The sequence below is a fragment of the Periophthalmus magnuspinnatus genome, chromosome 16 (assembly GCF_009829125.3).
Source record: "Periophthalmus magnuspinnatus isolate fPerMag1 chromosome 16, fPerMag1.2.pri, whole genome shotgun sequence".
NCBI lineage: Eukaryota > Metazoa > Chordata > Actinopteri > Gobiiformes > Gobiidae > Periophthalmus > Periophthalmus magnuspinnatus.
In genome coordinates, this window is record NC_047141.1 from 6,980,856 (window position 1) to 7,000,918 (window position 20,063).

The following is a 20,063-nucleotide window of genomic DNA, read 5'->3' on the forward strand; positions in this document are numbered from 1 at the left end:
CCACGCGCCAAATCAACAAACAAACAAGATCCATCAGCCAAGAGAGCGCTCCCAACCTGTAGCGTTCATTTTCCCGACCTCGGAAAGCGCGGCCGTAAAGTGTTTTTCACTCGATGACAGCGCTCATATTAAAGCTCTATGTCACCATCTCGACGGGGAGGTTAAACGGAAACGAGCCTTAAAGGACCCAAAGTTTGCCTTGACAAACAAATGCAGCAGGAGCAAGAGGGTTGTTGTCTGAGTGAGGGAAGACGGGAGGGAGGATTGAGGGAGGCAGGGAGGATGTGTGCAGCTTTGGGGGTGAGGGCTGAGGGCTCTGGGGAGGTTTGTAGCAGGCTGGGAGTGATTAGAGGGGAGGGGGTGTGTATGTAGGGCTGGTTCAATTATAATTATTATTTTTTTAATACATTTGTCTTGTTGTTTTGCCGATACCAATATTAAGAACTTAAAAACCATAGTGAGGCCCATAAATGTATGCGGACTTATAGTAATGCTCACAAAATCAACTTTTTAGCTTTATTTAAAAATATATATAACAATAATTTTCACTCATGAGTCTGTTGAAAAAGGCCATTCTGATGCACTGAAGACAAACTGGGAATGACACATGGCCACACAGACTGGGGCAGCTTAAAAAAAAAGTGAAAATATTACTGATACCACTGTCATTTAAAAGACGTTTATAATGTGGTGTTGTCACTACTGCTGATATGGATAGAAACTAGCATTAGAATGTCAGGCTGTCCAGAATGTGGATTGTTTTTGGTGGTGATATGATTTATTTTCTTCTTTTTTTTTCTTTTGCAACACTTAAATAAAAATATGCTTTGTTTACAGCTGTGTGTTTTGTTTGTCTGTTATTGTAATAACTGTATTATTATTACTTGAATGGACCACAGACACATGTGGCTTTCACTGAAATAGCTATTTTCTAATGTGTTATTGAAGTATAACACTCAAGTCAGTGTAGAGTTTTGGACTGGTGGAAAAGGTTTAGTAACATGATGAATGTGTTAATACATGTTTAATAAAGCAACTGAAATGTTGAATAAAGCCGTAACTTACTGAGAAAATAAAATGACACAAAACACACAACAGTAAGAGATCCAGGTTATATTAGAAAAGTGCATGCGTCATAAATAATGCTTTCTGCTTAAATACAAGAGGCTGCCCTGTCCTGTGGATAAATACTACCTCTGCTGTAACACTGCAGTACTGTAGAATGACATGTACTGAGTCAGTGTGTGTGTATGTGCTGTGTACAGTCAGTATGTGTGTATGTGCTGTGTACTGACTCAGTGTGTGTGTATATGTGCTGTGTATTGACTCAGTGGGTGTATGTGCTGTGTATTGACTCAGTGTGTGTATGTGCTGTGTATTGACTCAGTGTGTGTATGTGCTGTGTATTGACTCAGTGTGTGTATGTGCTGTGTATTGACTCAGTGTGTGTGTATGTGCTGTGTATTGACTCAGTGTGTGTGTATGTGCTGTGTATTGACTCAGTGTGTGTGTATATGTGCTGTGTACAGTCAGTATATGTGTATGTGCTGTGTACTGACTCAGTGTGTGTGTATGTACTGTGTACTGACTCAGTGTGTGTATATGTGCTGTGTACTGACTCAGTGTGTGTATATGTGCTGTGTACAGAGTCAGTGTGTGAGTATCTGACAGAGAGTCACATGACACATGACAGTTAGGTTGTGGCCTCTCACCTCTCTTGTGGCAGGACTTGAGCAGGTGGCTGCTGGGCTTGTACGGGATCCCGGAGAGTTTGGCTCCGTTGCTGCCGAGGCGAGCGCGTCCCAGGGGGCTGCCGTTCTGCTCCAGGCGCGGCAGTTTGGCGGGCGGGCCGCTCGGAGTGCTGGGCCCGTTCTGCTCCAGGCGGGGCAGCTTGGCCGGAGGGGCTCCGGGCACCGACGGGCCATTCTCCAGACGGGCCAGTTTGGCCGTCGGGCCCTTGGCCTCTGCCATGCTGCTCACCAGCTCCGAGTTCTCTTTGCCCAGACACGTCTCGCTGAGATGTTCCATCATTCTCAGCTCCTCAGCTTACTATCACCTGTGCACAGACAACAGTGAGTCAGCAAACATGTCCACAGATGAGATGTTACATTTAAGAGGCATGCTCGCAGAACACACTCTGCAACACTCAACACTGCCACACACTCCCACACACAACTTTCACTCACTCTTCTCCACATCGCTTGTGTTATTTTAGTGTTTGTCTTTCATGACTGAGTTACTGCTTTATTTCAAATTCATGAGTAATATGGTGGTACCTGCGGGGAAGGCACAGTATATCTAATCAGTGAATCAGAAATGAGACAAATGTGTGTTCTGTGCGAGTGTGTGTGTGTGTTTGTGTTTATAAAATAAGTCTAGTGAAAAAGACATATTTTACTGCCTTAACAGTCTAAGTAATGTCTGGAGCGCAGAGTGGTGACGTGGGGACTGTCATCTCGGCTCAGTTTAAACAAGTTGGCCGCGGTGACGTTTTCGTGCAGCACTAATGTTCCTATTTTTCAACGCATGTTTTATGTATGTGCGTCCCACTAGACCCGTGTGCGCAGGGGGGCAAAACAAGCCCTACTTTTAGTTCAAATACATTCATTTGCAGAGAAATTCCACATGAATGAATACAGCATAAGGCTGAGTTGCTACGCACGCCACTGAGGAGACCAGAGGCATTCTCCAGCCAGTGTGTTGTGTGTATGTAAAATTTATGATGCAGTTTTGGGCAATCAAAATATAATACAGAAGACAGGTGCATCACTCTGAAAATAAAAGGTACATTTGCGCAGACTAGCTTCGGGTCAGTTGTGGACATCTGCTGACTCATGGGGTCATCAAAAGTTAAAGAGGGGAAAAACTAAGCCAGAACTGCTCGCTCACCAAACACTTTCTGAAATCCACATTTGTAAGTGTAAAGTTTGTGTTCATATTGCATTCTTATGACGGCTAAAATACTTTGGCGTATACAAGGTTGAAGCACTGAACCAGAACACATTGTCAAAGAGTGAAATGAGCAAATTCATCCACCCCCACTCCAAAGATCATAACTCCCCCATTCATAACGCGCAATGAGGCAACTAATTCTGCGAGAATGGAGGGGCACAGAGAGCTAGACCCGAGTGGAGCACAGATCCAGGTCAGGGTTTGGAAATGACCTCATAACACAAACAAAATACTCACTGTTTTTCTTTTTCTTTTTTTTTTAAATTTGAGTAAAATAAGTGGGATAAGTTTACTGTGAAACCCATCCACAAACCTGAAACACAGCCCTTCAGCACTGGAGAGCATATAACGCCACCTGCACCGCGTCTCCTCTTCTTCAAGTTTGTCCAGGGTAGAAAAAAAAAAGCTTCCAAAACCAAAACAAGCCCCAAAAACAGTAACTCCGGTTGGGGCTATAGCCGGCTCCTGTCTCTGCCTCTCCCGTCTCTACGTATGCATGGCAGCGGATCGCTTTGCTTTTTTCTTCCGCACAAAACAACACTCTCCGCGGTCAGTGGGAAAGCAGCGAGGTCGAGGCGGACCGTGACATGCCGCTCTCCGCTGTAAAGCTCTGCCTCTGTGCCCGCGCGTTCGTTCGTTCGTTCGTTCGTTCACTCACCGCGTCCCCCAACCGTTACCGTTAGCTAACACCATCCACCAACGGAACACGGCGACTACGAGCTCCAGAAACAGCGGCATCAACCACGGGGGGGTGTGAAAAAGACGGGAGGGTAAGGTAGCAGCGTCCACGGGTACAACTGAAGCCGAGTTTGTGCTTCTAGTTCGCGGCGTACATCCACAAACGGTAAGCGCGGAAGGAAGCGGCAGCGGCAGCGGGCGGCAGCGAGAAGGCGCCCGAGCAGAGCAGTTAGCAGGCGGGCAGTGAGAGAGCTCAGCAGCCCGGGCGCGGAGCTGCTCAAACCTGGCCACCGACACCGAAACACCCCGGGGTTTATCTCCACAGACGAGCTAAAAAAAAAAACAGCTTGTCGTCGCTTTAGCTGAATTGTAGAGGCGGGAAAAAAACAATAACAATAATAATAATGACAGCGTGCTCTTGTTGCTAACTCGCGGTGGATGCGGGCAGGAGGTCGGAGCAGGTTCGACAAATTCAAACAACACGGCGAAGTGCAAAAGTGCCGTCTACTTTCGAAGGAGGAGGTCGAAGGAGGCTCGCCGAGGATGTGCCCGAGTGCCGGAGGAGCGGGAGCAGCGGTGGAAGGTGTCCAGGCGGTCGAGGGGGGAAGATGATAGCGCCCGGTCCGGCAGCAGCTGCCTGTGCTCTCCTGCCTCGCTGCCTCTCGCTCCGCGTACACTCCGCTCTGTCCCCATTAAATGATTAGTTGTATTGACTCATCGCTCCCGCCTCTCCGCTGCTTTCCGCGTCTCTCTCCGCTCCGTCCGCCGCGCTGCCTCTGCCTCTGCCTCTATACCAGCCTGGCTCTCCTGCCTGCCTACTACCGCCGCTTTCCCCCGGTCCTCCTCCGCTTCTAATGGCGTGCTAGTGGGCTAAAGAATTTGGGGGAAAATAGAAGAAAGGAGGGGGTATGTTTGTGTGGAAGCGGCGGGCGCGGAGGGGAGAGTGTGCCAGAGAGAAAGGCAATAAAAGCGTCGCAAACACGGGCTGGTTCCTCCGCATCCCCGAGCACTTCTATGGGGCCCCAAAGTCCTGGAGGACACTAATAAAGTGGAGAAAGTGGACGGAGACTGGGAACAAGTCACACTCACGCACGCACGGATCCACGCACAGACGCACACACACATAGGCGTACACACAAACACGCACGCACACACACGCACACACCGTGGGAACAGCTGCTGCGAGCCCCGGCTGCGCGCGCTCGGAGGAATTTTTAATCAGCTTGATTAGAGGGATGCGCGCGCCCGGCGTTTATGAGTGAGGAGGAGACGTGCACGCGCTCCCCGGGCGGGCATCCTCGTGCGCGCACGCTTTACATTGAGCCTGATGGTGACCATGAGAGTGCGCGCGCGAGGGAGTGCATGTGAGGTGAACGCAGGTGGATATGGTCAAACACACCAACTGTCTTTAATACAACACAGAGGCTTTAACTTTTGAGCTTTTTGAGGTTATAGATGCTGATGTATATAGATAATAATATATAAAGACATGAACTGGGTGCCCCCTAATCTGCCCTATCCTCCTTTATGTAACCTTTAATGCATGTCCTCCTAGAGAATAAAGAGGGCTCTTCATAATTTATATACTTCTCTATATAGGTATCTTTTTATCCAGTTAATTAACTACAGATTTCAGTTCAGTTACCATCATAGAAAAATAAAGGCAAACCTATCAAGCCACTGAGCCTTATTTTATTTCTTTATAAACGATTCCAATTCCATAATGTAACTTTTCAGGTGGACAGTCTGTCTTCTGTCTCCATGGAGATGATATTGCTTGCTGGAAGGTTCCGCTGTGTGGCATTAAGCATATCTACCTCGGATTTCCTCAATTACATCTGTTGTTTATTGCTCCAAAATACGTTTAAATCATGAAATCTTAATTTGACTTCGCCTCTCCACAGATCTGACCTGTAACTTGTTTCCATGGAGGTACACAAGTTTAATCTCACGCTGTGGTACAATATAGGCAAAGTAAAAGCATTACCATGGAGATAAGTTGGTGGCAGATATTCCAATAGAAAAGTTACGCATTACACCTTTAAGTATGAAAACTAAATTTGAATTGTGAGTAAATGCGGCAAGTTTAGCACTGATTTGTATTATTGATTTACTGAATTGAGGTATTTCTTGTGAACAGTCACTAAAAAGCTATTAGCTATGGGTATGTAGCATGTTAGCAGCTTGTTTCCCCCCATAACATTCCATTGTCTTTTTGTTCTTCCTCACCGTTCCTCTGGTGAACTACAGCGCAGGAGACAGTGCGTTATGTGGGACTGGATCTGTCTAAACACTAAAAGGCTAATCTGTGTTGACACTGACAACAGCAGCTGAACTCCGATGAGGTAAGACGCACTCGGAGCCGTGTTTGGAAAGCTCTTAATGTGCTTGTGTTATTCTTCAGTCAGTTTATCATCGTTATTAACCAGCAAATGTTCACCGCTGCGTCAATATGCGCCAGTGTCACTATTGTCTGTGCTCACCCATCAGAAGGGTTAGTGCAGTCAAATCGTCCTGTTGGGTTGTGCAATTACGCAGTGAATTAGTGATGGGTTAGTGGTCATCTGCGATATCGGAAGCTACCTCAGATATCGGTATTGGTTAAAGGGCCTGTATTATACCAAATGGACTCTTGTGAGCTTTGACACATGTTATAATGGCTGTTACCTCCTCAAAAACAGACCTGGAGTTGTGTTTTGTTTCATTCGCACGTGTTTGAGTAATCCTGGTTTATTAGTCTGTAACATCTCCAAAGCTCAAAATGCTCTGTTCCACCTTGTGATGTCATGAAGTGGTAGTTTTCAAGTTAACAGCTACTTTTACCTTTTGTTCAGTAGAGATTGGCAATTTCAGAGCAATTCCAAACGATTCTTGTGAAAGTGTGTGGAGTTTAAAAACACAGTGGAGCACTTCCTGTATTACCACATGATGACATCACAACGTGGAACAGAGTGTTTTCTGTTTGGGTAAAGAACTCAGCCTAACTATGCAGAATTTTTGTGTAAAACATGTGTGAATGAAACAAAACACAACTACAAGTATGTTTTTGATGAGGAAACAACATTATAACATAGCTCAGAAAATAGCGTAATATGGGCCCTTTAAATATTGAAAATGTAGTCGATATTTAGCACCGATATTTTTGTGCCCATTCCTATTTGTCTGTGCATCTTTTTAATTAGTATAACTATGACTGTTTACACAATTATGCCACAAATAATTTTATATTAGAAGTAAATACATTGTGTGAAGATGTTGTGAATTTAACTTTTAGTATAGCTTAACATAAATAATATAACTGTAAGCTTTATTATGGATTTTAAAAGCTTCATATCGGTATCGCAAAATATTGGTTATCGGCCACTACGGCAAGACAAAAATCGGATATCACCTCAAAAAATCTAAATAAAAACTATCCACTGCTTTGAATATTAATTTGTGAAACGCTACTATAAATATACAATTTGTGTCTTTAGTTTAGCTTAGATATCCGTGAATAACACAGTTGTTTACACAGTTGTTAATATAACCTGGATCACTTCAAGGGGGAGGTTTACGTGGGGAAGTAACTGCTAATACATAACATATTGTTTTGAAAATATTCACTGAAAACAATGTATTAACATATTTTACAAGTTTTGCTTTCATTTTTGATACTCTGCGTCCTCCTCCCTTTGCTCTCTGTGTTAAGTCACTCCCCCTTCAGAGCGCTATCACAACACAATCATCCTGCTAATAAAACTACTGCACATCCCGCCAGGTTTGTGAAGTTATAGTGCACAGTTTTGTATCATGTTTTTGTGTATTTATGGAGAATTGTCGTGTGGGAGCGTGGATGATGTAAGCTTGTGGGCGGAGCTTTGCACAGAATCTTAAAGCTAACCATAAGGAGAGTTTGAATAGGGCCCAGGAAATCGCTAAAATACTCACACATCTTTATTTTTTAATGAGGGAACAACATTATAACATGGTAGGAAGCTTAAAAAATAAATTTTGCACAATACTTTAAACAAAACCTCCATCATGAACTCTCAGAAAAAGGCCCTAACATTGAATTTCCTGTGTTAGGTCTTTTAACCCTCTGTATAGGTTTCATTAAAGGTCCCTAAACTGATTTTTTCTTAGCTTTATATTAACATTGTTTAAATGTATTCATCAAACACATTCTTTTGTTTCTTCCGCACATTGATAATCCAGCATATTTAGTCCATCTCTCTCCAGAATTCAAAACCATTAGTTCCAGCGTGTGACATCATTAGGTGACAATCCTGCCTCCACGATTACACACGTCCAACACACACATTTATGTTATTTCAGAGCTTGATTTGTGTTCACAAAAAAGCCTCTCTGTGTCATAGAAGCAGTTAAAATGAGGCTAAATATCATAGCTGCAATAGGGTGTTACTGTTTTACTCAATAATGTTTTGTCCTTCACAGACTGCATCAACATCTATCAAAGTCAAAACAAGCATCACATCTGTCCAGAGAGTCAAGAACAGGAAACCACAAGCGGTACAGAGGAAGTGAGTACACCTATTACAACCATATAGGATTGCAATACAACAGCATCTGAGTGGGTGCACTTATCAAATCACAAAGGCTGCGAATATTTAGATCATAAAATTACCCCTTTTATAGAACAAACATCTTATTGTTCCTGTTGTTTACACCTCTACAAACAGGTTCAAAAATGTACAGGATTCTTGTATTAGTTTATCAGTTCATATTTGATTTTTTCCCCCTTTTTTTTCTCAAATGATAATGCTCAACACAATTGCAATACTTGTCAGACAAAATGCTGTTCATAATCAGAAAGGTCATGCAGTACAACCCACTTTATGACTGATTTATTATGGCAAATATATGGAGGAGATGGAGAGGCTGAGGAGTTGGATGGTTCTACTGCTGAGGTGGAGATGGGGTGGTGGAGGGTTTTAGCAGAAGAGAGAGAGGTGATTGGTTGAGAGGTAGAAGTAGCAGTCAGACTGGCAACCAGTCTTAAAAACATAAAAAAACAGAACAAGTTAATTTTAAACAGTTTGCAGTAGTCCAAAGTTATTTATCACTTTTCTAGCTATTCACCACAATGAATGTTTAAACTCTTTTCACAACTTTCAGAAGCCAGAGCAGAGTTTTGTCAAAACAGTAATGCTAACATCGAATAGCAATAGCAATTTGACCCTAAGATCTGCTTTTACAATATATCTGTACTGAGGAAAGACAAATACCATATTTTCCGGACTATAAGTCACACTTTTTTCATAGTTTGGCCGGGGGTGCGACTGATTTATATGTGAAATATGTTTTGTTCTTCATTATTATGGATTTTTTGGCTGGTGCGACTAATACTCCAGTGCGACTTGTACTCTGGAAAATATGGTATATAAAATGAAATATATAATACCTGAACAAAGTCTGGTGTAGCCTCTTTTACAGTTAAAGCGTGATTTTGTGTGCGAGGAGAGCACACTGCAGTAGGGTTTCCCTGTGTGGGGCTCATACAGAGAACAGTGCGCTAATCTGTTGTTTAATACACAAACAGCCAACGATGTGACGGCCCACCAGCAACACAGAGCAGAAATAAGAAGCAACTCATGTGGTTTATACAGAGGTCCAGTTTTTATCATCAGGGTTTTTTTTTTTATCTCAGTTTTGTTAAATTACTGCAGTGCAAGTCTCAAGTTTTCATGTTTTACTAGTTATGACTCAGAGTGGGTTAGATAATGTATGTGGTCAATAGTCATCACTTACTGTGTGAAAAAGTTAGAAAAAAGTTGACAAATTATGGGACAGAACAGGCAAAAGTAAAGTAAAAAATAAAAACTGGCTTAAATTTATTATTATTATTATTATTTTTTTTTCTTTTAATCTTTTCCAAATGTAACTGTATTAACTATTCCTTGGACAGTAACTCAACTTTATTTATATAGAACATTTAAAACAACTTCAGCTGACCAAAGTAAAAAAAAAACCAACAAAACACAAAAAAACACAAAAACAAATAATAGAAAAGAACAATAAACCACACAATAAAAAGATATCCTGTCTAGCTAGTATTAAATACCAGGGAGAAGAGGTGGGTTTTCAGTCTATCTATCTATACTTCTGCCACAACTCTTCACATATTAAAATACAGACGCAAACCGCCACATGTGCACCTCATTTGTGATTTCAGAAATACCACCCTCAACTCCTTCCACCGTACTCGTGCACACAATTATTTCTCAACAAATATAAACGACTATAAACGCCTGATTGTCCAGTAGTTAATGCGATTATGAAAGCCAACAGCACGACCCGACATGTGAACGCCTGGATGTGAAACCAAGCTGTATCTCCACCCATCTCCACATCTCCGAAGGGGTCAAAAGTTTGTCATCTCAAATGCAGCCTCCACTCCAAAAGCTGCGTGAGGCTGCGTGTGTGCGTGTGTCTGTGTGTGTGTGTGTCGGTGTGTGTGTGTGTGGAGGGAGGCCAGAGAGGCGAGACCATGGAGCGGAAGTGAAGTGATGGCTCTAGAGAGAGAGAGAGAGAGGGAGCGAAAGGAAGGGGTATAGAGAGAGGGAGGGAGAGGGGGAGATACAGAGAGGGAGGAAGAGAATGAAAGAGAGGAAGGAAGATAGAGATGACAGACAAAAGAGAGAGCGAGGCAGAGGACGACAGAGAGAGGGGGAGTGACAAAGGGAGGGAGAGAGAGGAACGATCAGAGATGGAGAGGAAGAGAAAGAAGTAAGGAAAAAAGAGAGAAGGAGGGGGTAGAGCGAGAAAGAGAGAGAGAGAGGAAGAGAAAGAAAGGGAGAGGAGGGGGTAGAGAACATGATATGAGCAGGAAGTAGCCGAGTTAGCCGCTTGTTTGACTCTGCACTGTTCTGTATGAGATGTAGCTTTGTGGTGTGGGCTGTGGTTAGAGCTAAGGCAGGGAGATTTAGACTTTCTATTTTTATTTAAGTACCAGTACTCTTTCTTGAGTAAAAGTTTTGGTTACTCTTCCCACCGTGAGCAAGTCTACGGGTGACAAAAGCTTCATGTTGACAACTTGAGCATTTGCGTTTCTCGCACCGCTCCCTCAGATATGATTTCGTTTGTCTCATTTTATTTTAATGCGTCCAATTTTACCAGTTTATTTGACTAGTACATTTGCCAAATACTACAAATAATAATAATAATATAAAGGGTTGGTCTTATATCTTGCTTATTCCAGGCACTCGCTTTACAATTTCACACATTAGTCATTCATCGGTGGTGGTAAATTACTTTTGTAGCCACAGTTGCCCTGGGGTAGACTAGCAGAAGTGAGGCGGTCAGTCTGTACCATCGGCCCCTCTGACCACCACCAACACTCAAACACATACCTTCATACTAGGCGATGTGGGTGAAGTGTCTTGCCTAAGGACACAACATCAGTTTTGCCAATAGCGCCCCACTTTGTACTTCTGCCTGGGTCAGTTGGTAAGTTGCCGGTACAATCCCAGATACCACAGGTGAATACTGTTACTGTGTTCTTGTTTAAACTACAAGCTACGAGGGTTGTCTAACGTATCAAAAATCAGATACTAATCAATACTAAAACTAATATCGACACTAGAGACTTATTTGAGCAGAAACTGACGCTTAAAAAGTCACATTCACAGGATAGAAATGGATAGAAATGAACCTTTCCTGAATATCTTTAGAATGATCTTGAGCTGTATCAGAACAAGACACATAGACTAGTATACACCATGGTCCACTGTGGAACCTACCTGGACACTAAGGGAGTACACAGATATAAGGCCACATGAGAATATAAAAGAAGGTATTACCATTTAATGTGGAAAATCACATTCTTTTGTCTAAAGAAAGACAGTTTTTATTATCACCGTGGTATTGGTAATGGTATTGCGTATCGAGTTTATCCCTTAGCATCGTGACAAAACTACAAGGTACAAGATTTTTCAGTAAAACAACAGGATATTTTGTTCTTTGCAGAGGACATTTTTATTAAATCGATTGAATGAACTTGCGATTTTATTGGTCCAACTCAATTTACAGTCTCCGTTCATTTGCGATATCTTGTGCAGCCTTATGAAGCTCAACAGTGACTCCTCACCCCCCAGTTCTGAATGTGAATTTCTCATTCATTTTTCACTTCATAAAAAAAATAAAAAAGTATATTAAACGTTTAAGAGTTTGCACAGGGCTAATCAGCGATGTGGTAACTAATGACCACAACACCTATAGTTTTATTTAAAATCTGTTTCTGAAACTTTATATTAAATGTGCTTACTGGACTTAAAACAGCCACTTTATGTTAGCACGTAGCTGGTTAGCCTCTGCGATACCTTTGACCTCTTAATATAAAAATTTTTTTTAAAGTCTGTGGGAAAAATTAAAGGGAAATTGACTTCCGTAACTGGAGCAGGCGGTCAATGACAAGCTCCATACCATGTTCTCTGCATCTGTGTCTGTGCCTGACTTTGATTCACACCGACACAGACAGGAGCGGAGAGCAGCCATTGTGGACAAATACTGTTTTTCCCCCTCTCCCTGGCGTGACGCGAGCAGCCGCAGTCATTTCCAGCAGCACCGTCGCCGGGCACCGCCGCAGAGCCGCGATAACCCCTGCCAGGGCCTTGGCACGGACTCCGGGTGGCACGGGTGCCAGGCAGCTTGGCACGGGGCGGCTGCCGAAAACCCTGTGACATCCAGGAGGGCACGCATTCAGGCCGCCGCGCCGCTCAACCAACACCGCTGATTATCAATTAGCATATAGCGCTTTGTGTCGGAGAGGGGATTCAAAACAGTGTTAGCCTGTTAGCCCGCTCGCGCTAGTTTGAACAAGCGCCGGAGCATGGATACAGAGGTAACAAAGTGGATTTGGGGGATTGTTGGCGGCGTTTGTGAAGGAAACAGGGAAAATGACACAAAAGATGCGGCGAAACAATGTCGCGTCTGTCATAATGTTGTATTCAGGCATAATTTTGGTTTATGATGATAATGTGACAGTGTAACGGTGGAATGGTACAGCGTTTTGTTGAGATGGGGATGAATGAGTCAAGCTAATAATAGAGCTAAAGATTGTGTCATTCATCATAGCATTTTCTGTTAGCCTAATGTTAAAGGTGCAGTACCTGATTTGTACTGGCTCTAGAACTAGTAGGAACTCTAGTGGGAGTGACCTCAGAGAAAGAAGACTCCTTATTGGTCTGTAATTAATGTTCATATCTTTATTAACAGACAAAATAGTGAACTAAGAACACCCAGGATCATGTAGAGTAGGTTTACAGAGAGATGGGCAATGATTTTTCAGCATAAGTCAATTGCAACCAGCTCTTCAAGGAACCAGTTCATGTCTCAGCTAGCAGCTAGCAGGTTAGCTATGTCTATTTATATATACAGTTTAAGATTCCATCCCCAGCTCTGTATATGTCATGCTAACATGCTAAGTATCATCCTAACTAGTGAAATCATCAATTAAAGCAAACTATCAAGCTAATTTTCAACTTATATTTTCATCACAGTTATAACAATAAAATAGTTGCACATATACTGATTGGAGTGAGTCGTAGAATTACATTTGTTTTGCCCAGTACAGATACATTGTAAAGGCAGTTCTTGGGGTTAGAATGAGACAATTGTGTGTTGCCTGTATTTAACTATATATTTATTGCCCGTGAACCAGGAAGTATGGCTGGTGTGCTGTTAGCATGCTGCTTGATGTTAGCCTTACTGTGACTGCAAAAGTTCACTCTGGTCTCTGTGACAAGTGCTTATAAACTCATGACAGGGGGATTTCTGAAGCGAGGGTTATGTTAGCAAAGTGAGAAACAAGTTTGGACCATTGCTAACCATTTAAAACTTAAATCTGTTTTTCATGTTTTAAGACTTTACAATCTGGTACAGTGCCTATATCAAAAAATATAAGGGGAAAAAAGAATGGGAATTTTACATCAATAGAGAAAGGCCGGAAAGTGAACCCTAGACCTTCTGGATGCAAGGGAAACGTGTTCAGGCTTTATACCACTGTGCCGCTATGACTGCAAATTACAAAGTATGAAGTGTTTACCTCAAGTTTGACCTGACAACAGGAGTGGCGGAAACAATGTTGTTCAGACTGCATGACTTTTCATACTTGGGCTTAAAGTTTAAAATGGAAAATTTTGTTCAGCTTGCACATTGTAAACAACTCTAAACTGGAGGAACTCAGGGAAAACAAATAACTCTGCAGAGAAAGGAAATGGAACCACAGACCATCTTGCTGTTGGGAAAAAGTGCTATACGGCACTGTGCCGCTATGAGTGAGTGTTATAAAGTATGAAGTGTTTACCTCAAGTTTGATCTGACAACAGGAGAGGTGAAAACAGCGTCGCTTAGTGCATTCAAACCTTGAGTGCACATTACGAGCGCACGCATCCCCAGCTGGCAGCGCCTTATAAAAACACATTTATGTCGGAGGGTGAAATCTCCTGATTAATGCCATTATAAACAGATAAAGCCAATGCATCGCGCGGCTGGCTCGGGCGCAGGAACCCTTTTTTATATCCCTAAACGTAGGTGTCGTGACGTCTTCACTTCTGTCGCTTTTAAACGGGCATTAATACGATTATTTGGATTACTAAAAACAAATTAGTCTACGCGTCTCGCCTGGGCACCGAGGAACTGCCAGAGCGTTCCTCGGAATGCCTCCCACATCCAAGCGCGTATACAGAGACAGACACGGGCGTATTATTAGAGGATTTAATAATGAGGCGTGTCAAAACAGGCCTCACAAACGCAGACAGAGATGATGGTCGTGTGAAAGCCTAGGAACAAACAAGTGGTGACAAATATGAAATTAATAAGCAGCCCAAACAAAAGCGCGATTGGTACACAAGCAACAGGCTAGGCATTAGCCCGCGCGGATGGGAACGTGTTTGCGCGCATCCGTGTTTGTGTGAAGTGAACTTAATTCTGCAAATAACAATCAACTCAAAAAAAACAAGTGGAGGCGATGCATTTTAAAAGTGTATACAGTAGTAGTTGTAAGGATGAGCAATGAGATAATAAAAATTGAGCTGTGATTTTTAATGACTATATGCTTAAAGGTGCACTATGTAATTTTTCCTAATAGAGGGTGTCTCATCTGCCTGTCTCCACGGAAATGTTAACGTTATGACTGCATGGTAGATCATTAAAGAGAGGGTATTATGCAAAATCGATTTTTTTTTTTTTAGCTTTCTACCCTGTTATAGCATTGAACCCTCATCAAAAATGTGCCTTAAAGGTTTTAGATGTAATCCGTACATGTTTCTGTAATTTTGCCATTTCTCCCAGGCCCTATTCGAACCCTACTTACAGTTAGCTATAGCTGTAATTAATGTTCATATCTTGATTTACGGACAAAATAGTGAAATAGAAACCCCAGGATCATGTAGAGCGGGTTAAAATGAACATTTTAAGGTCAGAATGACGAGTCTGATGGCTGCATTTACAGAGAGGGGCAATGACTTTTCAATAGACGTCAATTGCAACCAGAGCTCAAAGGAAATACTGGACGGCCACGCTCACTTCCTTTTTGGAACGTCATGTTATAACGTTGAATCCTCATCAAAAACATGCCTGAAGAGGTTTTAGATTTTAAGTTTTATCCATGCTTGTTTGAGTAATTTTACGTTCTTTCCCAGGCCCTATTCGAATCTTCCTTGTGGTTAGCTGTACGATTTTGTGCAACACTCAGCCCGCAAGCCTACGCTCCCACGCTCCCACACGACAATTCTTCATAAATACACAAAAGCAAGATACAAAACTGTACACATCAACTACGACAAACCTACAATGTACAGTAGTTTCAGTAACGCGATGCACGCTGATTGTGTTGTGATAATGCTCTGCAGAGGGAGTGAGCAAAGGGAGGAGAGACTCAGAGACTCAAAAACAACAGTGAAACTTAAAAAAAAAAAACACATTACGTTGGTTTCAGTGAATACAACATTTCCAAAACAAAAGGTAACACGGTGATCTAAATGCCATGTATTAGCAGTTAATACCCTATAGAAGTAAAATAATACCCCATCTTTTAACCAATGTTGTGCCATGGAGACAAGCAGATGTCACCGGGTCAAGTTTACAGGTCAGATCTGTGGCGAGGCGACCCAACTCACAGTAAGAATGCATGTTTTCCTATTTATTTTTGAACAATAAAGACACCTGCAATTGAATAAATGCAAGATATACAGGTTTATTGCCACAGTACACCTTTACTATGCAACTTTTCTGGAGGCCACCACCTGCTTGTCTCTATGGAAATGTTATTGCTTTTACTGGAATGTTACACAGTAAGGCATTTATCTGGCATTTATTCAACTACAGGTGTTTTATTGCTAATGGGATGCGTTAAATAACATGCATTCCCTGACGATATATACGTTTAATGCTATATTGTGAAACATTTTCCGGCTATGCTAATCCTCGGAAGCGAGCAGGTCAAGCTGAGTGAGTGAAAGCTGGATCTAACCAATCAAAGTGAAGTGTGAACTCTCAGATGAGGCAGATAGTGTGAGTTGTGATGACATTAAAATGGATATCCACTTGAAGGATACTGTCATTTTTTTATATTAGGGTGTCATGCAGGGGGTTTAACTCATATCTCTCTTTATTTATTATATAGATTGATATCCCTCTGATCACAACTCTCTCCTCCATCACAGCCGTCCAATCACATTTGTTTATTTCAGTGACACATGTGAAACAAAGGAGCTCACTGGTCACCATCATTTCCAAACAAAATCAATCTTCTCTCACCTCAGATTAAGACAGTTTAGTGCTTCATTCTTTCTTCCTCGTAAGCAATCATATTTATTTTGATACAGATGGACCATTCATGTCCCTGATTGGCTAATCCACCTGTCAGTCACACCCATTTAAACCCGGGGAGCTACAACCAGACTCACATCTTTGTAAAGTACTGTAAAAGTGTGTATTCTAGATCCCAGACAAGCAGGGAGTGAGTTTTTCGGTGAAATTTGGATCTCCGGTGCCCGTGCCAGTGTGGGAGGAGAGCTTTAATTGTTTTCTAATGACATGAGCAGACAGGAATAGAGCAGAGTCGCTGGTGGAGGTGTCCCAAAGCCCTCACGTCAATGTAGGCTACAGGAGGTCCGCAAGCTGTGGTCTGGCGGTCAGGCAGGTCTCTGTGCAAAAGCTATAGTCAGACTTTCTCACACTCAAATAAGCCTGTGTGGTCTGTGTCGTCTGCTACTAAAACAGATCACATTTTAGCCTATATTCTGAGTGGGTGAAGTGTCTTGCTCAAGAACACAACACCAGTATGCAGTTTACACACATTTATTAAAGGTGCGCTATGTGACATTTCCGAGAGTTTGCAACCTGCTCGTGTCCATGGAAAATGCTGTTTATTTAGAATGTTCATGCAGGTTCAAGTAGCTAAACACGATGGCAAAGTTACAGGTCAGATCTGTGGAGAGGTGACTTCGCTCCACTGTAAGAATGTATAAAAAAAAGTTTGTATTTTATTTTTTTTATAATTTCTTCTCATTAATATTTATATATTTCCTTACACCATTAAAGCAACACTGTTACTTTTTGGAGGTGGCATATCACGTGCCTGAAATTAAAACCACATTTCGAAACATTCTCCATGGAGATAGATTTGTTTTATGCCATATTGTGGAGAATTATAGTCGAGGGGAGAACATTTCCTACCTACTATCACCTATCGCCTACCTATTTCCTACCTACTATCAAAACTAGATACTCATTTTAGCATTTACAGGACAGAAATGAACTTTCCTGAATAGTTTTAGAATGATCTTGAGCTGTATCAGAACAAGTATAAGACACATAGACTAGTATAGACCCACTAGGGAATCTACCTGGACGACATTACGATTTAATGTCAAAAATCACATTCTGTTGTCTAAATAAAGAGGTTTTTTTTATTTATTATTTTCTTTATTTTTATTTTTTTCATATATATTAGTATCAGATGTATAGAGTTGGCAATTTTAGCACCGTGACAACACTACAATAGATGAGGCCTATGAGTTCGATGAATAAACAACACTAAAACATGGTGAAAATCGTAAAAAGTAGAAGAAAAACATATGCCATTGAAACAAAGATTTGATCACCGACATTCTGAGCCCAGACTAATACTAGACATCTGTGTGCCGTGTGTTTGTATGCGCTGCTCCCGGCCTCACCTCCCACCTCCCTTATCGCATTATGAGCCCAATTAGTGGTCCACAGATCGAGGAGACCAGGCCGCAGCCCAAATGACTTTTCTGCCACACGGAACGCGCTCGTCACATGAGACAATCATCACAATCTAATCTGGGGCCTCGTGCATCGCAACAAATACACAATTAATGGTATTAGCAGGACAGGACAAGTGCGTGTGTGGACCTACATGTGTGTGGAAGGAGGAGGGTGGGGGGGTCTACGGGGTCAGATCGGGGACACTACAGCTGGACTATCTGGTTTATTTGATACTTTTTTGTATGTTGTTTTTATTTACTACTTGCTAGGGTTTTCAAAAGTATCAAAATTCAGATACTGTACTTGTTTGAGCAGGTATCGACACCAAAAAAGTCACATTTATAGGACAAAAATGAACTTTTCTTGAATAGCTTTGGAATGAAAACTGAGGGATTACGCGGATATAAGGTCACATGATAATATAAAAGAAAGTACTATTATTTATTGCTGAAATGACTTCCTATAGTTGTGGGATTTTTTTTTAAATTATCATCGTGGTATCGGAATCTGTATTAAGTATCAAGTCTGTTCCTTAATATCGAATGTCGTGATAACACTACTGCGTACTTTCTCTCACTATTTAGCCCCCTGTATTCTTTTTATATTGCTGTACTTGTTTTGTCGGTGTTTTCTATGCCCTAGGACTGTGTGTGTGTGTGTGTGTAGGACTTGGTGTGAAGGGGCCTCCCGGGAGTACAGGTTGAGAAATTATGTGTAACGTTTAGCAAGAACTAAATTAGCATTATATTTAGATGGACTATGGCTGTCTTCCTTCTGTCTGGGGAGAGGGAAGTCTGATTGTATTTGACCCAGCCTCATGTGAACAAGGGAGAACTGTTTTATTCGTCAAACTACGTGTCAATTAAATAGAAATCAGATTTTTAAAGCAGACATATTGTGCTTGTGTCTGATATATAGTTATAATGTCTGACACTTGTGGATCATTATGTTATAATTTGCACATTTTTAATCACAATGTTCATCTAAAACGACTTAATAAAAGAAACATGTCTGCTGACTTCTGTGTTAGAAAACTGCCCAGTGGGAGGTGATGTCGCTGTAAACGTCGCCACAAAGAGCTATGAAGTTAAAAGGTTCCGTATTAAACTGTTATTGTATTGTACTATTTTAAAAGTGAAAACAACATTGATCCACAGTTGTCCCTCACTATATAGCCTTTCACCTTCCGCGGTTTCGCCGTTTCACAGATTTTTTTTGTACAATTTCACATGCTTTTTCACAGTGTATGATCGTGCATTGTGTTCTGCGTCCTGATTGGCTGAGGGACTGTAGACCATTGTCCATCAGTCTCCTCCGTGCCGTGTCTCCTGTACAGTACAGAATGTGTTCAGACAAATTCACATAAATGTTTGATCGCAGTGTGACTCTAAAGTGCTGTAAGTTTTCTCCCCGACAAAATTCACAATGTCGATGAAACGTTCTGCAGCTACGAAGGTTTGAACTTTGAGAGTGTTTAAACAAGAGAGAAATGTGAGAAAATGTTAACGCCTGTGTGAGAAAAGTGTATAAAGTGTGTGGTGAGGGGGTTTACAGCTGCAAAACATATAGAATAATTGTAAAAAAAAATAAAGCTGATACTTCGCAGATTTCACCTATTGCGGACTATTTTTAAAACATAACCCCCGCGATAAACGAGGGACCACTGTATTGTTTACCCTTTTTTTTTTTAAACCATATTATCTCTTATCGTCCCATCCTTACAGAGCAGTGGCCGTGCACCTCAGTGACCTCAGGTGAGTAAATGGTTAGGAGAAACAACAATATGACGCTTAAATGCTCTGAAAAGTCCATTTTGCTACATAGGTCCACTTTAATGCCTTGTACGAGAAAGTTGAAATAACGGCAAAATAATGAAATGAATTACAAGGCTTTGCAAAAGTGATCTTGAGTTAATGATGCAAATGAACCAATTCAAATATCATTTATTGTAAAAGTTTTGGATTTCACATAATTCAACTTTTACAGTAATTAATTCAATTAGCGTTCGCCAGGCTCTAAAAATATCATTAGTAACAGGTTAATGCAACTTACTCATTTCATTTGATTTGGTTTGCTAATTATCTGGAAAAATTTGAACCCAGCTAAGAGTGTTGAAGGTGAGGAGACTGTAAATGAATACTTGATTAGGGTCAAGATGGCCGCAGGAGGGAATCAGATATATTAACGCAGCTGTATTT

General features: G+C 41.7%; 1 protein-coding gene across 6 annotated transcripts in view; it reads right to left on the reverse strand.

Moving 5' to 3' along the window:
- The window catches only part of LOC117384035 (DNA-binding protein SATB1), a 113,424-nt gene that overhangs the window by 78,307 nt on the left and 15,054 nt on the right, over positions 1-20,063 (reverse strand). For 5 of the 6 annotated variants that reach the window (XM_055227855.1, XM_055227854.1, XM_055227852.1 and 2 more), the window contains exon 2: positions 1,713-2,056. In XM_055227855.1, coding sequence (XP_055083830.1) covers positions 1,713-2,031 — 319 coding nt within the window. In that variant the 5' untranslated portion in view covers positions 2,032-2,056. Of the gene's footprint in view, positions 1-1,712; positions 2,057-3,265; positions 3,350-20,063 lie in introns of those variants that run through there. The other variant, XM_033981304.2, reaches the window with a different exon arrangement.